Here is a 19,022-nt window from a genome sequence, read left to right on the forward strand (position 1 = left end):
CGCGTGCAGACACACGACACACCCTGTGCGCACTCCAGCAAGGAGAGTCCTGCCCTTCCCACATTGCGTGCGTGACTGGCTGATACCCGGGCGTCCTATCTATCGAGCACACAGCAACGCCTTTTGACCGAAGACCGCTCCTGCAACGACAACGCGACAACGACAACAAAAACAACAACAACAACAACGCGCCATTGCCTGCCAGTTCCTCTTCCTTGTTCCATTGGGAAGCAGCCATTTGTGTTTTTCGTGACCAACAGCATGGTAAGTAAGAATGAGAGAATGATATTCACAATTCGAGTGTGTGAGAGAGCTTTCTAACGGACCTACACCTGTATTAGCACATTTTGCCGTTTGTCTATGCCCATCATACGCCTAATACAAGGTCGCCAGCCCATAATACATGTACATGAGGCTTAGTGTGCGAGTGTGTGTGTGTGTGTGGGTTAACGTGGGTGCCCTAGTGATGAGATTTTGTATTAATTGCTTTTTAGTGTGACTATATAAAATGAACAAAATATTAATATATCGACATGCACATACAAGCGTACATTAAGGTGTGAACTGAGCGAGTTTTTCGGGGTGGTTTCGTGCTTAGGACTGTCTCCGCTTGCAAATCAACTCCTATTTGAGCATGGCAACTGTCAATGTGACCTTATTTCAAATTAACAGAGAACCCAATTAGATTCCACAATGCAAGTTAGACTAACGGAATGCGTTTTTTTTTTCTCATTTCATATGCATTGCCAACAGTGTTGAGAAACAGCTATAAAAAGCTACACTTTAAAGGCTAAAAATGCTTTACTGAGATTATGTATTCGCTTGAAATATATTTATTAATAATTAACCTATTTATATGTTGACTGGTGTGTTTCCCATGGGCTTAAACTTTAACAAAAATCAAACTAAATAAAAAAAACAATTTAGCGATAAAAACACAAACACAATTCGCAGCACTGATGAGCTCTGATTGACCAGTAATTAAAGGCCTCAGGGGCATTCATACGCTACAAATATTTTGTTTTTGTTATCGATTATTGTGACAGGGACATGCGGACTCAAAGTGTTTGATGAGTGTACGTGTGTTTATTGTTGTTGTTGTTGTTATTGTTGTTGTTGCTGCTTCCATTACAAATGTTACTTAGGCTTTATTTGTAGTTATAATTAGCGTACCTTGATTGTGTACGCACTGACGCTTATCTATCTATGCATACACACAGTCACATACACACACACACACACATGCGAGCGAACGCAATGAGCCGTGGGTGTGTGTGTATGTGTTTGCACAACCTACTGCGATAACGGTAGGCGGGAGACAGGGAGGCCGGTAGGAGGCAGCTGCTGCTCACTGTACGTACGCGCAGCGCGTGACAAATCCAGCAACAACAATAACAGTAATGCGGAATGGCCCACTAGTGGCCACCTGTTAGCCACCCAGAAAGGAATGTCCAATAACGAAGCTAGTTCTTTATTTCTTTTATTTAATTGCTAATCTGCTACTGTTTCAGTTTTTTTTTTTTTGGTTTGTTTTGTTAGTTATTAGTCATAAATAAATACATACATATATGTGTGCATATGTATATATATTAAAAACAAATACACATGTGCAAAGATACAGTGGAAGCTCCATTAACGAACTGTTGAGGAAGGAAGCATTTCACATTTCATATAAATAAATATATGTACGTTTATATATTTTATATACTTCTGTTTCGATATATAAAAACATATTCCCAAACAATTCTATCATTATAATAAATTGCTATCAATATTATTTTTGCTTTTTTGCCGTTTCCTTCGCCCTTTCCCGATTCTTGACTGTAGATATGCGTGTGTGTGTGTCTGTGTGTGCCGGCATTTAATGCACAATTGAATCAAAACGGGCCAACATTCATATAACTTCATAATCAACGTAGCGACCGCTGTTGTACTTTGATAACGTATTTAATTTATTATTATGACTGCGGCCCACCAATACATGCGCTGCCACTGTGTACACACATGCACAATAAGCCCGCAGCCTGCTTCACACACTCACACACACACACACAACTCACGCAGTCGGCTAAACGCGGGCTAGCTCCATCTCTTTGTCGCTTACGCTCTCTGTCTTTCTCTCTCGCTCTCGCTCTCGCTCTCATGCTTGGTAGTAGCCACTCGCCATTTTGTGGGACTCTCTCTTCGCCGCCGCCTCAGTGTAACGGCTGCCTTCGAAGTTCAAGCTTCGAAGCTCCTACAAAAAAATAAAAATAAAAATATATATATATATATAACAGTAATAATAAAAAATAATAAAACGAACGAATTTACAAATCTTAACGAAACGCGCGAAAATTTAACGAAACAACAACAACAACACGCAATGGCTTGTTAAACAACAACAACAACGGCAACGGGTGGGTAAACGAAACTTCAAACTTTGTAACGCCTGTACGTGAAAAAAAAAAACAGAAAGAATTTCGCACCTGACACCTGACGGGGTCATCAATATCGTTCGTCAAGTACACAGCCATTTTTTTAAGTACGAGCATATGCACTGTAAATGGACTCGAGTTGTACTTATTTTTTTTACACCCTCCCCCTCCCTCATTTCGTTTGCGAACTTTGTGTTTTAAGCTAGAGTGGAGTACGTGTCGTGATTTCTATTCGATATTCAGAAAACCTTGTATTCAATCTAAAAACTAATACTAATATTTAAATAAAAAAAAGCTACATATTTGCGGTATTCAAAGTATTAAAAAATGTACTTTAATATAAAGCTCTGGTCGTATTAGGCCTGTACGCCTCTAATTCTTTTATATCTGTATATAATATATATAGTATACATATATTAGTTTTACGATCGTTGGGCTTATGGGTCGTTTAATTGCCTGCCTTGTTAATTACAGGTATTCAGTTGTTGTTGTTGTTGCTGTCGCCGGAAATTCCCCAGCTTTAATTGTGCTTATGTAATATCCAGCTATATAGATAAGTCTATAGTATATCTGCCATATATACATATATACAAATTGGTATCCTTTTGTGGGCTAGGCTTTGCAGCAACATATTGTTCTTAGTTCGTAAACAATGCATTCTGAGTTTGTTGCATTTTGGAATACCCTTGTAGAGCTGTATCCAGCAAAGGGGGTATATACGCTTTGTACTAACTGAAATCAGCGATACGTTGCCTTATTCAGGGTATCACCCAGTCAGTCAGTCAGTTCGCACTGAAGTACTTTTGTTTGTTGTTTGTTTCGTGCGAAAATGATTTTCATTTAACAACAATAACAATGGACAGCAGTCACAAAGAGCTTAAAAAACAACAAGCTGATGCACTACCGGTGTTCAGTGAAGCGTCACGTGTCTATACCCTGCATTCCCAGTGCAGGGTATCTGCGATGGAGCAGAATCTACAAAATCTGTGCTAGAAATACCTTCAACACTTGTTTCACGAAAACAAGTTGGCAATAAATAGTTTATAAGATTAAAATATGTATATTAATGATGAATAGCTACAACAGTACTACTACAGTATACCTCCACTAAAGCGAGCACTCACTGGCTTTGGCTTAAATTAATCAGAACAGATCTAAAATAGTTAACATAAATCAACGAGAGCAAATATAGAGCAAATATACCAAGTCTTAGGGAACTGTGGATATAGATGCATACCTATGTATAATTATATATAGTATAATTGGATTTATTTTTTAACAAGGAATCCATAAAAATAAATCTGGCTGCTTAGTTAGTTTTTTTTATATATTTTTTTTTAAGTTTCAGTTAAGCCACCATCGACAGTGAAATTTGTTGATGTCTATAGTAAACACCCTATAAAAGCGCTATATTTAAAGACTTGATAACATTTTGACGAATCAAGCTTATTGCTTAACGCACAGCAGGTATTGTCAACAAATTTTGATAAAATAATCTTTTCCGCCAAAGCAGTTTCAGATAATAATGCCTACAGACTATCTAATTCAGTTAGGTCTTGCAAAAACTTGGCTATATTTGTATCTGATAAGGCGAACTTATTCTATTTACAAGAAATATTCGAAATCTCTCATCTCTAGGATGTTATACAACAGTGCATCGAGTGCGATTGAATTGCCCCCGGTTGTACCCGACAATTGAGAATTTTTTAATGGTTTAGCTAAGAGCACGAAATACATAATAATAGTCAAAAAAGTCATAAAAACTTTTGATAACTGTTTTCTTTTTGTTTGATATACAACAAGTATTTAATGGTTGATAAGACGCGTCTAAGGTCGTTCAGGATTCTCAAGTGGCTTAGAACACGCGCGTCATCAGTACATGAGGAGTCATTGTGAGGTATTTAGTTGAGCACTTTTTGCTGCCCGATATACCCTGCATCGGTTCGTTTCGTATCGATGTACCATATATATAATATATCAATGCCTAATCACGATCAGGTGGGCTGCTTGTTTTGCCAATAAAAATAGAAGTGAACTTTAGTTATTTCCAGTAATGGGCGTAAGTTTCAACAGCTATTAAATGTGCTCTATATGCGCTTTTAAAGCCGACTCTATCATCCCCCCAATTATCTCGTGACTTAATTCACTTTTAGAGCCAGATAGCTAGGCATCTGCCAGTCAGGCATTGCCTGGTCGAACTGGTTTCGTTGGCGTTGTTATTAACGATTGGAATTACTTCTCGTTTGCACTTTGAATGGGTCTCCATCTGTATTGCGCTTATCGCCTGTGTGTGATTCAAGTACATTACGCCCACTGAAAAAGAGCAGCAACAATCAGAGACCCGACCAGGCTCTGTGCTCGAAGGGGTATGTCTCATAATATATCAGCTATCGGACAGGAACTGAGAGACTGAGTCGATCAAACAGCACCGAGTCAAGTCACACATGGTGAATCATCAGCTACATCCGAGAACTGTGAGCTGAGAGCTGAGAACTGATAAACTTTGACTCGAGCGACAAACGAGGTAGTCAGCCTCAATATTTAATCGATTTTGATTCTATTAAATGATATACTTATGTGTATATATACTAAGCATCTGAGCATATATACTATCATAATTGTTGAATGATTAATTCTCACATAATGGGGAGAGGGAGAGGCAGAGTGAAAGACAGAGAGAGGGAGAGCTTACAAAGGTTAGTTTTCCCTCTTAGTGCAATGGAATGTAACTTAGGTGATTCATTGGGCTAGCATTTCGAATCTATCAGTGAAAAGTGCTGTAGCTAAACTCACCCACAAGAGCGAATGAGCTCAGATTCATTTAGCTGTGAGGCAAGGCAAAACAAGTAAGTTTAAAAGATAAATAAAGCAAACTTATAAATTAAAATATCAGTAAAAAAAAAATTTAAAAAAAAAAAATATATATATATATATATTTTATATATGCAGCAATTATTTGAATCAAATTCACGCAAAAAAGTGAAACTTGAGTGAAACTCTGCCTTAGCTCTGGTAAAGATTTTCGACTTAAAATATTAACGTATGGAAGTTATAGACAGATAGAGAGGCAATGAGGTAATTATATAGATAGAATTTATATGCATATGTAGAGATATATGGATGGGCTAGACCTGTAGATTACGCTGTACGGATATATATGGAGATATATAGATATAGACAGACAGAATCTATATAATAATCTATAAGTATGTATGATATATGAATATATCTATATATATATGTATCTATATATGTTCTATTTAAACTACATATTCTATATAGAAATTAAACAAAATGTATATCTGTTTATCTGCATATATTTTATATCTACAATATATATCTACATGTTCATTCCATCTCTCAAATGTCTTGAAAAAGAGCAAATTCAACTGAAAATACTTGGAGCTTACGTACTTGTACATGAAATATTTCACGCATACGGCTAAAATCGCGCCCACTTGTGATAAATGGGTGGGAAAATGGGAAGAGCTAAAGTCTGCAGCGAAATTATCTAGTGGAAACAGCGTAAGGCCCGTTGAGACCAGCGTCACTAGCTGCGATTGCGACAATTAATCATCAAATTATAAATATATATAAGTTAAACACATATACGTATATACACGTATATATTATCATATATTTGTTCATATACGGTATACTATATAAAAAAAAGATGTATACTTTTCGCTTATCAGTTTGCCAGCTCGCTCTCTCTCTCTCTCTCTCTCTAACTCACTTTCTTCTGTTGAGTTTTGTGAGCCCCTATCGTAATCGTAATCGTAACGCCCAGCAAATTCCAAGTGACCGTCGACGCCGTCTAGAGCGCCAACCAAATATTGTGCATTGGGCATTGGACTAACAATAATATAATAATTGATTGAGCAAATTCACTGGGGGTTCCAAAAATCAAAGCCAAAAAAAAAAAAAAAAAATCAGCAAATCGCAAACTATATTTAATTTGAAACTTTATCGATACGATAAAAATGAACTGTATACAACGCTAGCCATTTATATATGTACATCTGGGTATACTTGATGGATCTAAATTTGGGAACATTTTCAATTGCTTTAAAGTGATTAAATTCTATGAAATTTGGACTGTCTCAAAATTTTAATTGATTCAGATTCTGATGCTTCTTGGCATATAGAGTATATTGGGTCTTCAACTGCCCGATTTCGAAACGATTGAGCTTTATGCAGCTCTGATAATATTTGTTTATTTTTGCGAAATGAATAAATCTATATACATATACATAAATACCTGTACATATATCACCTGTTCAGGTTTTTCCCCTTAATCATAGACGTCGATTGAGTTGCCAATATTAATATAATATTAATAATAATAAATATAAATAATGTGTAATGCCTCATTAGGAAAGACAGTGATAAATTTCGCCAAAGCTCCCAGTTAGTCATGCCCCATTTATTTAGTATACTAGCTTTTTGTTGGGGATAGCTTTTGAGTCACTCAGCTACTGCCGGCTGCTATCACCTAATACCTATAATGCCGCTCTATCGATTCTATCGACTCAATTCAAATAAACTCGACCAAATTAAATTGTATATAAAAAAAAAAAAAAAAAAAAAAAATGAAAAATAAATAAATCAAAGGAATTGGAAAATTCCCACCCACGCAAGGCTTTTGGTTTGTCACATTTTGGGAATTTTTGCAGCACTTATAGATATGATAGGGGGTGATATTATACATATATATATATATATATATATATATATATATATATATATATATATATGGATTGGACTACAATAATTTTGTTGAGCTCTATAAAGCAAGTGCGGAGAAGTGATACATATAAATACGTTTATATATATATATATTCTCTACGGGTTTGTTAAATAGACTCTGTTGAAGTGTGTGACAAGTACTTAACTGTTATTTTGTAAGGTATCGGCTAGTCGTGCACGCCCGATTGCAGTGCTCTCACTTGCTTTCATTGCTCATTAATTGCATGAACTGAACTTGCACTTTGGTTAACCCTGGTCAATTTTTGACTACTAATAATAACACGTATAATAATAATGATAATGACAACAGGAATAACAATAACAATAACGATGACAACAGCAATGACAGCAATAAATAGGGGCAATTATAATCAAATCGATGGCATTTGAACTTCTTAATTATTGAAGGCGAAACTATTTGCCCCCATGTAAATTGGACTATATATCCAATGTGTATGTGTATGTATATATTAATTTATACATATGTGTATGTGTGTGTGTGTGTCTACTGGGTGTGTGGGCACACTTTACTGCCCCAATCTCGGTGCAAACAATAACAACAAGAACAAAAGCAATAAAACAAACTATATAACAAAATAAAAGTAAGTGAACGAGAGAGAGAGAGAGAGGTAGAGAGAGGGCGAGGGAGAGCAGAATACTTTATCATTATCTTTAATGTGAATGGTCTTAAAACTCAAGTTAACTAACTTTTCTTGATGCCGCCATAGTTGCGCTACAATATGATAGATAGCTTTTACTATAGCTCAGATTGAAGTGCATATTATAGGGATTATTATGAAGATCTAGATAATGCAAGTTGTATGATATATATATAATAAATGTGTGTATGTAGAGTTACTATTTTTTAAATATATATTTTATGCTTTTTTTTGTATTCAAGATATTTCTTGAAATGCATATGATCTTGAATAAAGCATTTTAATTCGCTCGAATTGAATCGAATGAAAATGAAGGAAACTTTAAACTTTTTCGAATCTGCTATATAAACTATATACATATGTTATTACATATGCTATATATAATATATATATATATAAAATATTAAATATTAAATACATATTTCATATACTGTAGAATCCCGATCATCCGAAATGCCAAAGGGATCCTTTTTTTTTTTCGATTTACACAGAAATTCAAATTATTGAGAATTATTGAGAACGAATTTCTTTCAAGGGGATCGATTTTGTTCGACATATCGATTTAGCGGGGTACGAATTATCGAGACTCGACTGTACATATATATGGAAAACAGTTTGTATAGAAATCAGCTGGGTCTTCGCTTCTTGTTTTTTGTGAACCCTGTAGAGGACTTTCTGTTGTTGTTGCCTGCATATGGTGCACATACATACCCTCATACGCTGGGTGTAGGGTATTGAGAAAGCGTTGCTGGTTGGCCAGAGCTGTTTAAGTGCTTTGGTTATGGGTTGCTACGCACGCGATAAGCCACATGTGAATCGCATATGTGTGTTTGTGAGGGTGTGAGGGTGAGGTGCGTGCGTGTGTGCGGGCATCTGTGTGCGCGTGTGCGTGTGCGTGTGCGTATGCGTGTCTGCGTGTCTGCGTCTGCGTCTACCTCTTCGGGTGTTTCACACTTCACAGTCGTAAATTCCATCATAAGCAAAAAATAATTTTGACGACTTTTCAGTCTAACGGAAAACAAAAGAAACGCCTCAAAAGGTTAAATGGATATATAAAGATATGTGTATGTATATATGATAGAGAAGCATATATACAATTTTTGACTTTAGCCAGCCCAATTGAAGTTAAATTGATTTAGATTTTCATTTTCAAAAGAATTTGATATCACGATTAAATTAATTTAAATTATTTGTGAAATATTTATAAAAAAATATATATATATTGTAAGACAGTGAGAGAGAGGGTGGGAGAGGGAGAGGAAGAAGGGACTTATCAGCTGCTTGGCATTTTCTTGGTATATGAACTAATCGAATTGGCGCATTATCTTATTTATGTTGCACGATTTGTGACATTATAGTATGGAATCGAACTTTAATTGATTATTTTCTTTTATTATAGAAATGAGTGCCTCATCAGAGTGCGAGACGGCAACGAATCCAAGCGAATTATCAACGGCAGCAGCCAAGGGCAACAGTTGAACGACAACAACAGCTTGAAGTGGAAGAAGAAGAAGAAGAACAACAACAACAACAACAACTAGCAACAATTAACAATTGCAATAAAACAAAGCAAAAACAAAAACAAAAACGAAAAAGCGAAAGAAAAAACACGAAGAATATATTAAACTAGAGCATAGATACAGTATATACCAGTTAAGAGCTACAAAACTCTGCACAAACCAAACTAAACCAAAATAAATAAAAACAAAAACAAAAAACGAAGATACAATATAACGGATACCCGCATCCTCCCATTCCCCCGTCTGGGTCGCTATCCAAATAAACAAAAAACAAAGAATCGAAGAGGAAACATAAGCAAAATTAAAAATAAAGTAAAGCATTAGGAGAAACAAAAGAGAAAATCCATCAGACACACGCGAACACATACACACACACACACACACACACATATATATATAAACAAAAGCAAGCAGTCAAGAAGACACTGGACAGCAACAGTGCACACTCAATATGATGAACTCGACAACGAAGCATCTGCTGCACTGCACGCTGCTCTTCACTGTGATAATTACCTGCGAAGTATTCTCCGGCGGTATTAAGATCGATGAGAACTCCTTCACCATTGTCGATCCATGGACTGAGTATGGCCAGCTGGCCACCGTATTGCTGTACTTACTGCGTTTCCTCACCTTGCTCACATTGCCCCAGGTGCTATTCAATTTCTGCGGCCTTGTCTTCTACAACGCCTTTCCCGAGAAGGTCGTCCTCAAGGGTAGCCCCCTGTTGGCGCCGTTCATCTGCATTCGCGTGGTCACACGCGGCGATTTCCCGGAACTAGTCAAGATGAATGTGCTGCGGAACATCAATACGTGCCTCGACACCGGCCTGGAGAACTTCCTGATTGAGGTCGTCACGGACAAGGCGGTGCATCTGGCGCAGCATCGGCGCATTCGCGAAATAGTCGTACCCAAGGAGTACAAGACACGAACTGGCGCCCTGTTCAAGTCGCGCGCCCTTCAATACTGCCTCGAGGACACGGTGAATGTGCTGAACGACAACGACTGGATCGTCCACCTGGACGAGGAGACTCTGCTCACCGAGAACTCGGTGCGGGGCATCATCAATTTCGTCCTGGATGGCAAGCATCCGTTCGGCCAGGGCCTCATCACCTATGCCAATGAGAATGTCGTCAACTGGCTAACCACCTTGGCGGACAGTTTTCGTGTATCCGACGACATGGGCAAGCTGCGTCTGCAGTTCAAGCTCTTCCACAAGCCACTGTTCAGCTGGAAGGGCAGCTATGTGGTAACCCAAGTGAGTATTGCACTTCTTGAGACAGCTCGATCAAAAGGGAAGCAGATAAAGAGAGTAGAGATCTAATAGGGTAGCATAGGACTTAGCAGTAGGTTTTAGCATTACTATTAGCATTAGCATTAGTATAAGAATTATCCTTAAAAAGGTTATTGCTATAGCTATTGGTATTGCCATTAGCCAGTATTAGCGCTAGGTAAATAGTATTTATACGAAATGGTAATCAGTATTAGTATTAGCATTGTCATTGGCCTGAGCACTAGTATATAAATATTTGTATCATCTCATGGTAACACTAATAAAAGTAGCAACTTCATTATGATTGTGCTTAGCATTATAAAATAGCATTAGAATCGTCATTATCATTAGCATTCTAATTACTATTACTATGCTCTCTTTACGACTTTCATTGTTCGATAATCATAATAATTTCCTCAATAATCGATAAACAATTAACAATTTGAATTTCCCTCGAATAGGTTGGCGCTGAGCGTTCCGTTTCGTTCGACAATGGAATCGACGGATCCGTGGCCGAGGACTGCTTCTTTGCGATGCGGGCATTCAGCCAGGGCTACACATTCAACTTCATCGAGGGCGAGATGTACGAGAAGTCGCCGTTCACGCTGCTGGATCTGCTGCAGCAGCGCAAGCGCTGGCTCCAGGGCATCCTCCTGGTGGTGCACTCGAAGATGATACCATTCAAGCACAAGCTGCTGCTGGGCATCAGTGTCTACTCCTGGGTAACGATGCCGCTCTCCACATCGAACATCATATTCGCCGGCCTCTATCCGATACCCTGTCCCAATCTCGTTGACTTCGTCTGCGCCTTCATAGCGGCCATCAATATCTATATGTATGTGTTTGGTGTCATCAAATCGTTCTCACTCTATCGCTTCGGGCTGCTCAAGTTTCTGGCTTGCGTCCTGGGCGCCGTTTGCACGATACCGGTCAACGTCGTCATCGAGAACGTGGCCGTCATTTGGGGCCTGGTGGGCAAGAAGCACAAGTTCTATGTGGTGCAGAAGGATGTGCGTGTGCTGGAAACGGTTTAAGCGTGTCCCCCCTTCTATTAGTCTTCTAATTTTTTTTTTTTTTTTTTTTTTTGCCACTAATTAGCTGTAATAAACACAAAGCAAATAATTAATCAAAATGCAAGAAGAACCAAATGAAACAAAAATAATCGCACAACAACTGCAGCAGCATCAGCAACAACAACAACAACAACAACGTCATGATCTTTATTTGTAAGCCTAAGTTGCACACAAACACATACAAGCACATGCACACACACACACACACACACACTAATTGTTGTTAGTTTCTGTACAAAAACCGAAAATGAAAAACATATTTCAAAATTGTCTTTGGCCTGAAAAAGAAATTGTTAAAAAAAAAAAAATTAATTTGTAATTTCTAGAGAAAAACAGAATAGTAATACATATGTACATGTATATGTATGCATACTACTGTCTGAATGTATGCACATCCACACACACACACATACATGCAACAACATATAACAAATTCTAAGTTTATATTAAATTCTATAAGTGTAATTTTTTTTCCTAGTTTTTAGTAGCAGCGAGTAAAAATTAATGTAACGCGCTCTTGTATGTGTGTATATATATATAAAATGTATTTATATATATACATATGTATGTATATGTATCTATGTATACTTATATAGACTTATTATTATCATTATTTAAATTTAAAACTTTGTACATTAATGTATTGTAAATTGATAAATTGTTAAATATCATTCACACCAAATTAACAAACATCATAATCATTATCACTATCATTATCATTATTATCATTCTCATCAGCAGTAAGCAGCAGCAGCAGTCCTCGATTTTTATGTACTTATACATGTTTTTATTATGTATGGCTCTCATTATATATATTTATATATGTATGTTTGTATGCTGTGTTAGCTCTACAGACACGCCCACATGCCATAACAATAATAACAACAAAAACAATGAAAATAAGTTGAAGAAAAAGACCTTTAAAGCTCGTCCCTGCATCACTTAAGTTTATCCAAAGGAGCAGAATTCGCTTTTTTTATAATTTCGTATTTATTATACATATACACACACACACACACACACAGAGAGAGACACACATACACAATGCATATTCAAATTAATGAGAACCGATCAAACTTGGATATTTTAACATCACATACACACACACACACACTGACACGCACACACACACGCACGGTGTGAATGATAACAATCGTGTTCTGGTCCGCGGCCTGTCGAATTTTTGCATTCATTTAATGTTTCTTAATTATATTATAATATTTTTTATTATTATTTTTGTTACTGTTATTGGTGCTTTGAGGAACACAATCAACACACAGACACACAGACACGCCCACACTTTTGCATATACATATTCAAAGAGCCCCAAAAAAGCCGCCGCCAGCAGTAAATCGCGATCCCTTCAAAATAACTCATACACACGAACACACACACACAAACAAACAAACACACACCAACACATAATAATGTTTGCAAATGAAAGAAAAGAACCAAATACAAAATGATAATAAAATGATCAACAAAATATATATAAACAAAAAAATTTACATTCAACTTGTGTTTTTTATTAAAAAATAAAAATAAAAATAAAATTGATCAAATACGTCAGTCTTTAGCGATTTTTCCTACTTTACGTTGGCTCAAGATAGGTAAAAATTCATAATGTAACATCATATAAGAAGTAGATAAAAAATGCGTTAGGACAACAAATTTGAATATAAATTCAAATGGCTCAACGGAGTTTAGCAGCGTGTGAGCTGCAGGGCTGTTATACGGGCAGTGTGTACACACCAAGTGCAAGTGAAATTGCTGTTGGTTTTCTGCTACTATAGCCAACTTGAGTCAATGCAACGGAATTTGTTCAGTTTAAAAATGTAAACAAAAACGTAAACATATAAATGACGGCAAATATTGATAATTAATCAAATTACTATTAAAACTTCTACTGTTATTGCGGCTGGGCGCTCGACGTGTTTGTTGCAGCTTTTTTCACTTTGCTAGAAAGTTACAAACGGTGCAATTCAAACGCAAGTTGCACAAGCAGAAGCAAGATAGGACGAGGAGGGCGAAGGACTTGTTGCGCTTGGGCGAGAGTAGAAGGTTTCCGAATTAACTATTTTGTAAGCAACCCAAGCAATGGGGCGGAAATATGTGCTAGAGGTAGCTTTCAAGCCGTGGGCAGACAAACATTTCGGCCGCAGGCCATGGTCCTTCAACAGGACTCGACAGCTCCTCGCAAAAATCCCAGCTGCTGCTGCTCCTTACCCAGTAAGTATTGTTATAAAAATTAAAAAAAAATTTGTTATTCCGTTTGAAATTTGGATATACATATATATAGTATATTTATCATATATTTTAAAATTTTTCGCACAGCTCTATATTAAAAAATAATCATAATTATAAAATAATGAATGCCTGCCTCTTTCGTGCACTATATCACTATCTCTTTCATTCTAGTGAACACGAATTAGAAACCATAATTTAGATCGTTATTTTTTATTTATTTTTTTTAAATAGCCTTAGAAATATATAAATTCTATTTGCTAAAAACAATATTATTTAAATTAAAAAAAATTAATGAAACAAAATACGAGTTCCGCATATCGCTCAGAAGAACTTCTGCTTAGTCGAGGGCGTGTTCAAATCCAATCGCGACATTCTGTAAGCAAATGAGAGCATTAGTTTTTAAAAGCACACTATGAAGCTATTGTTGGTATAACCTTGATTTCTTCTCCGCCACAACCGCGGGACTGGAGAAACTATTAGTTTTGACCATGTCAATATCAGATTCCTCCTCGCCATCTGTGTTAGCGCTAACCAACGTAACAGTCTCGTTCTGTGGTGCATCTGGAGTGGAGTTCTCCTTGTTGGTATTGGTCGGATTCTGGCAGTTGCCTTGGCACCGACAGTTGCTGGAGCACCCAGTGTTAGTCAGGAAGCAACCGCAGCGCCTTGTGTTGCACTTGGTGCGACACTTGCAGTTCTTTGATGATTTGCGGCTCTCATCTGCCGTCGAGCTCATGTCTATGGTGCTCTGTAGGCTATTGTCGTTGCTGGCAGTGTTGTTGTTGTTTTTGTTGCTGGTGGAGCTACTGTTGGGATTGTCACCGTTGCTGAGCGATGTATTCGATTTCTGGGAAGAAGAAAAGTTGATTAAATCAGATGCAAGAGCTGTACAACTGTGGTAGCTTACTTTGGGGCGCTTCATCTCGGGCACCCAGTCGGGATCGTCGTCATGATCCTCAAACCCATCGCTCAAAATGCTGTCGTTGATCACGGATTCATCGAAAACGGGAGTTTTCTTCGTTTTTGAATTGATACTATCCAATTTCTGTTGCAGCTTCTCTTTAGTGTCGAGCAGCTCTTCGACTATCTGCTGGCGTTCCAGGTCTTCTGGATTCTGGGCTTCACTGCCGCCCAGTGCGTGCGAACTGCGCAGCAGCACCGCGACCTTCTCCTCGTAGCTGCGCTGTTGGCTAACCATTAGCTCAGCGTGCTCTCGCTCCGCCTGCCGTAGACGTTTGGTGAGCTCCTCGATGCGCTGCTGCGCCTCGTTCAGCTGGGTGCGCTGCTCGTCCACCAGCACCTTCTGCTCCATGATGCTCTGTGCCTGATCGCGTCGCTGCTGCACGAGATTCTTCAGCAGCTGCTTGTTGAGCCCGCGCGACTCGCTCACACTTTGGACGCTGTCGCAGAGCGCTGCAATGCGACTGTCCAGATCGTTGGAGCAGACCTTCTGCTGCAGATCCTCGATTTGTGCATTTCGCATCTCCAGCTCCTCCTCTAGGCTGGCCAACAGCTTGACTTGGTCGGCATCAGGATTTGCCTGCTCCCGAAGCTCTGTGCAGTGCGCATTGATAATGGCGCGATCTTCCATTAGCTGCTCCAGACTGTACTCGGCATCGATTAGCGAAAGAATTACCTCCAGTGTGCGATCCACAAAAGCAGCCATATCAGCTGCGCCCGGTTGATCCTTGGTATGCCGCTGGCGTTGCGCCTGTGCAGCTCTCTGCCGCTCCAGTGCATCCTTGAGCCTAAGAACGGAAATCAAGAAAAACAGAGAGTGAATATTAATTGCCTTCCAGCACATCAAATTCAATTACCGTTTGTTGGTGGCCTGTGCCTCCTCACACTTCCGCTTGAGCACCAGCCGCTGTTTGGCATGCAGATTTTGCTGGCGCGCCATTTCGCTCTGCATCTTGCGATCCTTGCTCTTCAGCTGTGTGAGCTGCTTCTCGCTCATCATCTTCCATTGCCGGAAGCGGTCGGATTCACCACGCATGGCGCGTATTAGCTTCACCTTGGACTCCTTCATGGCGCGTATCTCGGTGGTGAGGTTCTGGATCTTTTCGCGCTCCTTTTCACGCATCTTTAGTATATTCGCCTGCTGCAATATCTTGCGACGCATCTCCGTAAGCTCTTGCTCGAGCAGCAGCAATCGCTTGCGCCGCTCCTCGGCCAGCTTAGCGGACGTGTCCTTCATCTTGGTGCTACGCAGCTGATCGAGCAACTCAGTTCGCTCCGATTCCAGCTGCTTGATCTTCAGCTCGCACTGCTTAAACTTCTCGTCAATGCCATCGTCTTCGAGTTTGCTAAAGTTGCGCGCAACACGCTCGTGCAGCTCCTGCTTCAGGGTCAATTGGCGATCGATGTCGCGCAGTTCGCCCTTGAGACACAGCTGCTTCATCGTGTGTTCTTCTGCGCGCGAATCCAAAAGCTCGTGCGATTCTGCGCTGACGGAGCTGGATTCGTCATTGTTCAGGCATTCCTTGCGATGTGTCTGCAATGCGGTTTCCGTCTGCTGCAGCTCTTCGTCCACGCACGAAACCAGCTGCGTGATATCTCGCATCCTCTCGCGCCACTGCTTGTCCAGCAGCTGAGATTGGTCTGTCGGCTGGTCCTGTTCGGGGCCATTTTCCTCTGCCTTGGGTATTGCCGCTTCGGTCAGCTTTGTCTTCAGCTCAACGAGGTGCACCTTTAGCTTATCATGAGTGACTTCGGCGATGTGAGCACGGATCTCATTCTCGGCCAGGTCGATCAGCGCTTGGTGCAGTTCCTGCTGCAGCTTGCGGTTCATCCTCTCACTGCGCGCATAGTCCTCCTGCAGCTTCTCTAGCTGCTCTTTGTACCTTCGCCCCTCTTGCGCAGTCAATCCCTCCGAGGAGCTGAGACTGAGCCCAATGGCTTCTCCATTTCCCACATTGCCGCTGCCACCGCCACACGCGAGTAGCTCGACGCGAAGTTTCTGTATGATGTCCTTGAGCATCATTACCTCAGCCGCATGCGGATCCACATTCACGACAGGCTTATTCTTGATCTGCAGTGCACGATCTGCGTATCTCAATGTGCTAACCGTCTCGGCCACGTTGTAGTCCGCGGGACTAACACAGGCAATCATCAAGGTAATCGAGTTGCCGCCCAGCGAGTCCTGCAGCAGGCGTGTCAGCTTCGACTGCCGGTAAGGCACATAGCTTGATGTTTGGCCAGCTACAAGGATTGAAAGAGCAAAGGGGTTAATAGTAGGCAATATATAAATACATGATTTCAAATTTCACTTACAGCCCAGCACATTTATCACATTGCCCAGCGCCAGGAGGCCCTTGTTAATGTTGACGCCTTCCTTGAATCGATCCCCGCTAGCTAGTGTCTTGGAGCAGCGCTCAGAGCCCGCAAGGTCGACAAAATTGAATTTAGACGTCGTCACCGACTTCCTGCGTAATCAAGTGGTATATATGTTAGAAACTATTTAGGATGGCGACAGGGAGGCACTACTTACTGCCCAATCTTCTTGGTGGCGACTACAGTTATGGTAAAGATCGCGTGCGATCGGGATGAGGTCTCGTTCATTGCCGTGGCGGCCACAGCACGGCCGGATGAGCCACGCATTAGTTCATCGGTGACATGCTTGGCTTGCGTCACCTCCACCTCGGTCACTCCAGGCATAACAATGCGGTTCTTGTCCTCGCGTATATCCACAGTACTGTCCTCTCGCTTGTTGGGCGAAAACAGGTCGTAGAACTGCTCTTGATACAGCTCCACAAAGGAGCATGTTATTTTGAAATGGAAGTCATTATGCATGGCGGCCGTCTCTTCAAAGATCTCGTGCACGGCACGAGGTATGACGCCGACATGCTCGTCCATGACCCCATTGAATGCAGTTCCCATCGTGTAGGTCTTGCCAGAGCCTGTCTGGCCGTATGCGAGGATCGTCACATTGAAGCCCTGGAGCAACTTCTTTAGCTTGCTGCGCACACAGGACTCATACACGTCCTGCTGCGAGTCACGGCTGTCGAACACGTAGTTATATGTAAAGGAGTCGGTGCGGTTCACTGTCACTTGTGGCACTCCATCAGCGACGCGTTGCACGGCGATGCGGCAGCCACGATCGAGCTCCGATTTCACCAGCGGGCGCACGCGCAGAGCAACAGTCACTGAGTCCGACATGGTTCGACGCAATCAGGTGCTGCAATTGCAATTATAGGAGAAGAATAACACATATACATTATAAAATGCACTGTATTGTTATTTCGGTTATTCTTTCACTTACCTTAAATATTCTCTCAATGAAAATTTGTATGCAATCGTACTTGTTTGAATGCTTGAATAGTCGAATATGCGTTGCACTAAGAAATTTCACAGTTATACACTAATACAATAAATTAATTAAAAAACTAGCTGCTGCAACTATCTGCTGCTGGCATCCAAAGCAATTCGAAAAATGGTGGTATCAAAAAATGGTCGGCGGCGTCTGTATAACGCAGCCCTGGAATGGACAGTGTGTACACGCACTATGGAAAATGATGATTCTGATATTGATTCTTGTAGTGACTATCGGTTGCAACGATAGTTTTCTATTTCAATTTGTTTGAAATGCATCGAATTGTAAATAACGCAACTGAATTTATGAAATTTGAAAATAGAAACAAGTTCGTATGAAGATATAATAAAACTGACGAAAATATTTTGTGTTGTGAGCATATAGCCCAAGATGAATTACAAAGCCTACTATTGATACATCAAAAACCGAAAACTACAGGCTGAGGTGCCTACTAGTAGATGCCCTGAACTTTGACTTTTTGAAATATACTCTATAATTCTAAATAAAATAAATTCAATATTTTCTTGCAAGACATAAAATTTGAGAACATAAAATTTGAGAAAAAAAAAATAATAAAAAACATTTCTATTCAGCCTTTATTTATATTTAACTATCGATTTGGCTAAGCAAGCTCTCTAATCTATTGCATATATTCGCAGGCGAAATGCAATTTGAATGAATTGATAAAGTTTAGAATCTGTATCAAAATTATAACGAAAACTATATGCAAAATTTTTAAACCTGGGTTTGAAGACGTACGAGACGTAATTTAAAA

General features: G+C 39.8%; 2 protein-coding genes across 2 annotated transcripts; one reads left to right on the forward strand and one right to left on the reverse strand.

Moving 5' to 3' along the window:
* Positions 1 to 9,677: 9,677 nt before the first annotated feature.
* On the forward strand, positions 9,678 to 11,721 carry LOC6583677 (beta-1,4-mannosyltransferase egh). Its single transcript, XM_002009306.4, has 2 exons — positions 9,678 to 10,600; positions 11,077 to 11,721. The coding sequence occupies exons 1-2, from the start codon at positions 9,797 to 9,799 to the stop codon at positions 11,647 to 11,649; spliced, it is 1,377 nt and encodes a 458-aa protein (XP_002009342.1). The 5' UTR covers positions 9,678 to 9,796; the 3' UTR covers positions 11,650 to 11,721.
* Positions 11,722 to 14,204: 2,483 nt separating this feature from the next.
* Positions 14,205 to 18,602, reverse strand: LOC6583678 (chromosome-associated kinesin KIF4). Its single transcript, XM_002009307.4, has 7 exons — positions 18,197 to 18,602; positions 17,426 to 18,112; positions 17,209 to 17,360; positions 15,753 to 17,136; positions 14,843 to 15,683; positions 14,370 to 14,782; positions 14,205 to 14,308 (listed from the first exon to the last, which is right to left on the reverse strand). Exons 2-7 carry the CDS (start codon positions 18,091 to 18,093, stop codon positions 14,257 to 14,259), a joined length of 3,510 nt encoding a protein of 1,169 aa, XP_002009343.2. The 5' UTR covers positions 18,094 to 18,112; positions 18,197 to 18,602; the 3' UTR covers positions 14,205 to 14,256.
* Positions 18,603 to 19,022: the final 420 nt, after the last annotated feature.

Source organism: Drosophila mojavensis, unplaced genomic scaffold, assembly GCF_018153725.1.
Source record: "Drosophila mojavensis isolate 15081-1352.22 unplaced genomic scaffold, ASM1815372v1 contig_136, whole genome shotgun sequence".
Lineage (NCBI taxonomy): Eukaryota > Metazoa > Arthropoda > Insecta > Diptera > Drosophilidae > Drosophila > Drosophila mojavensis.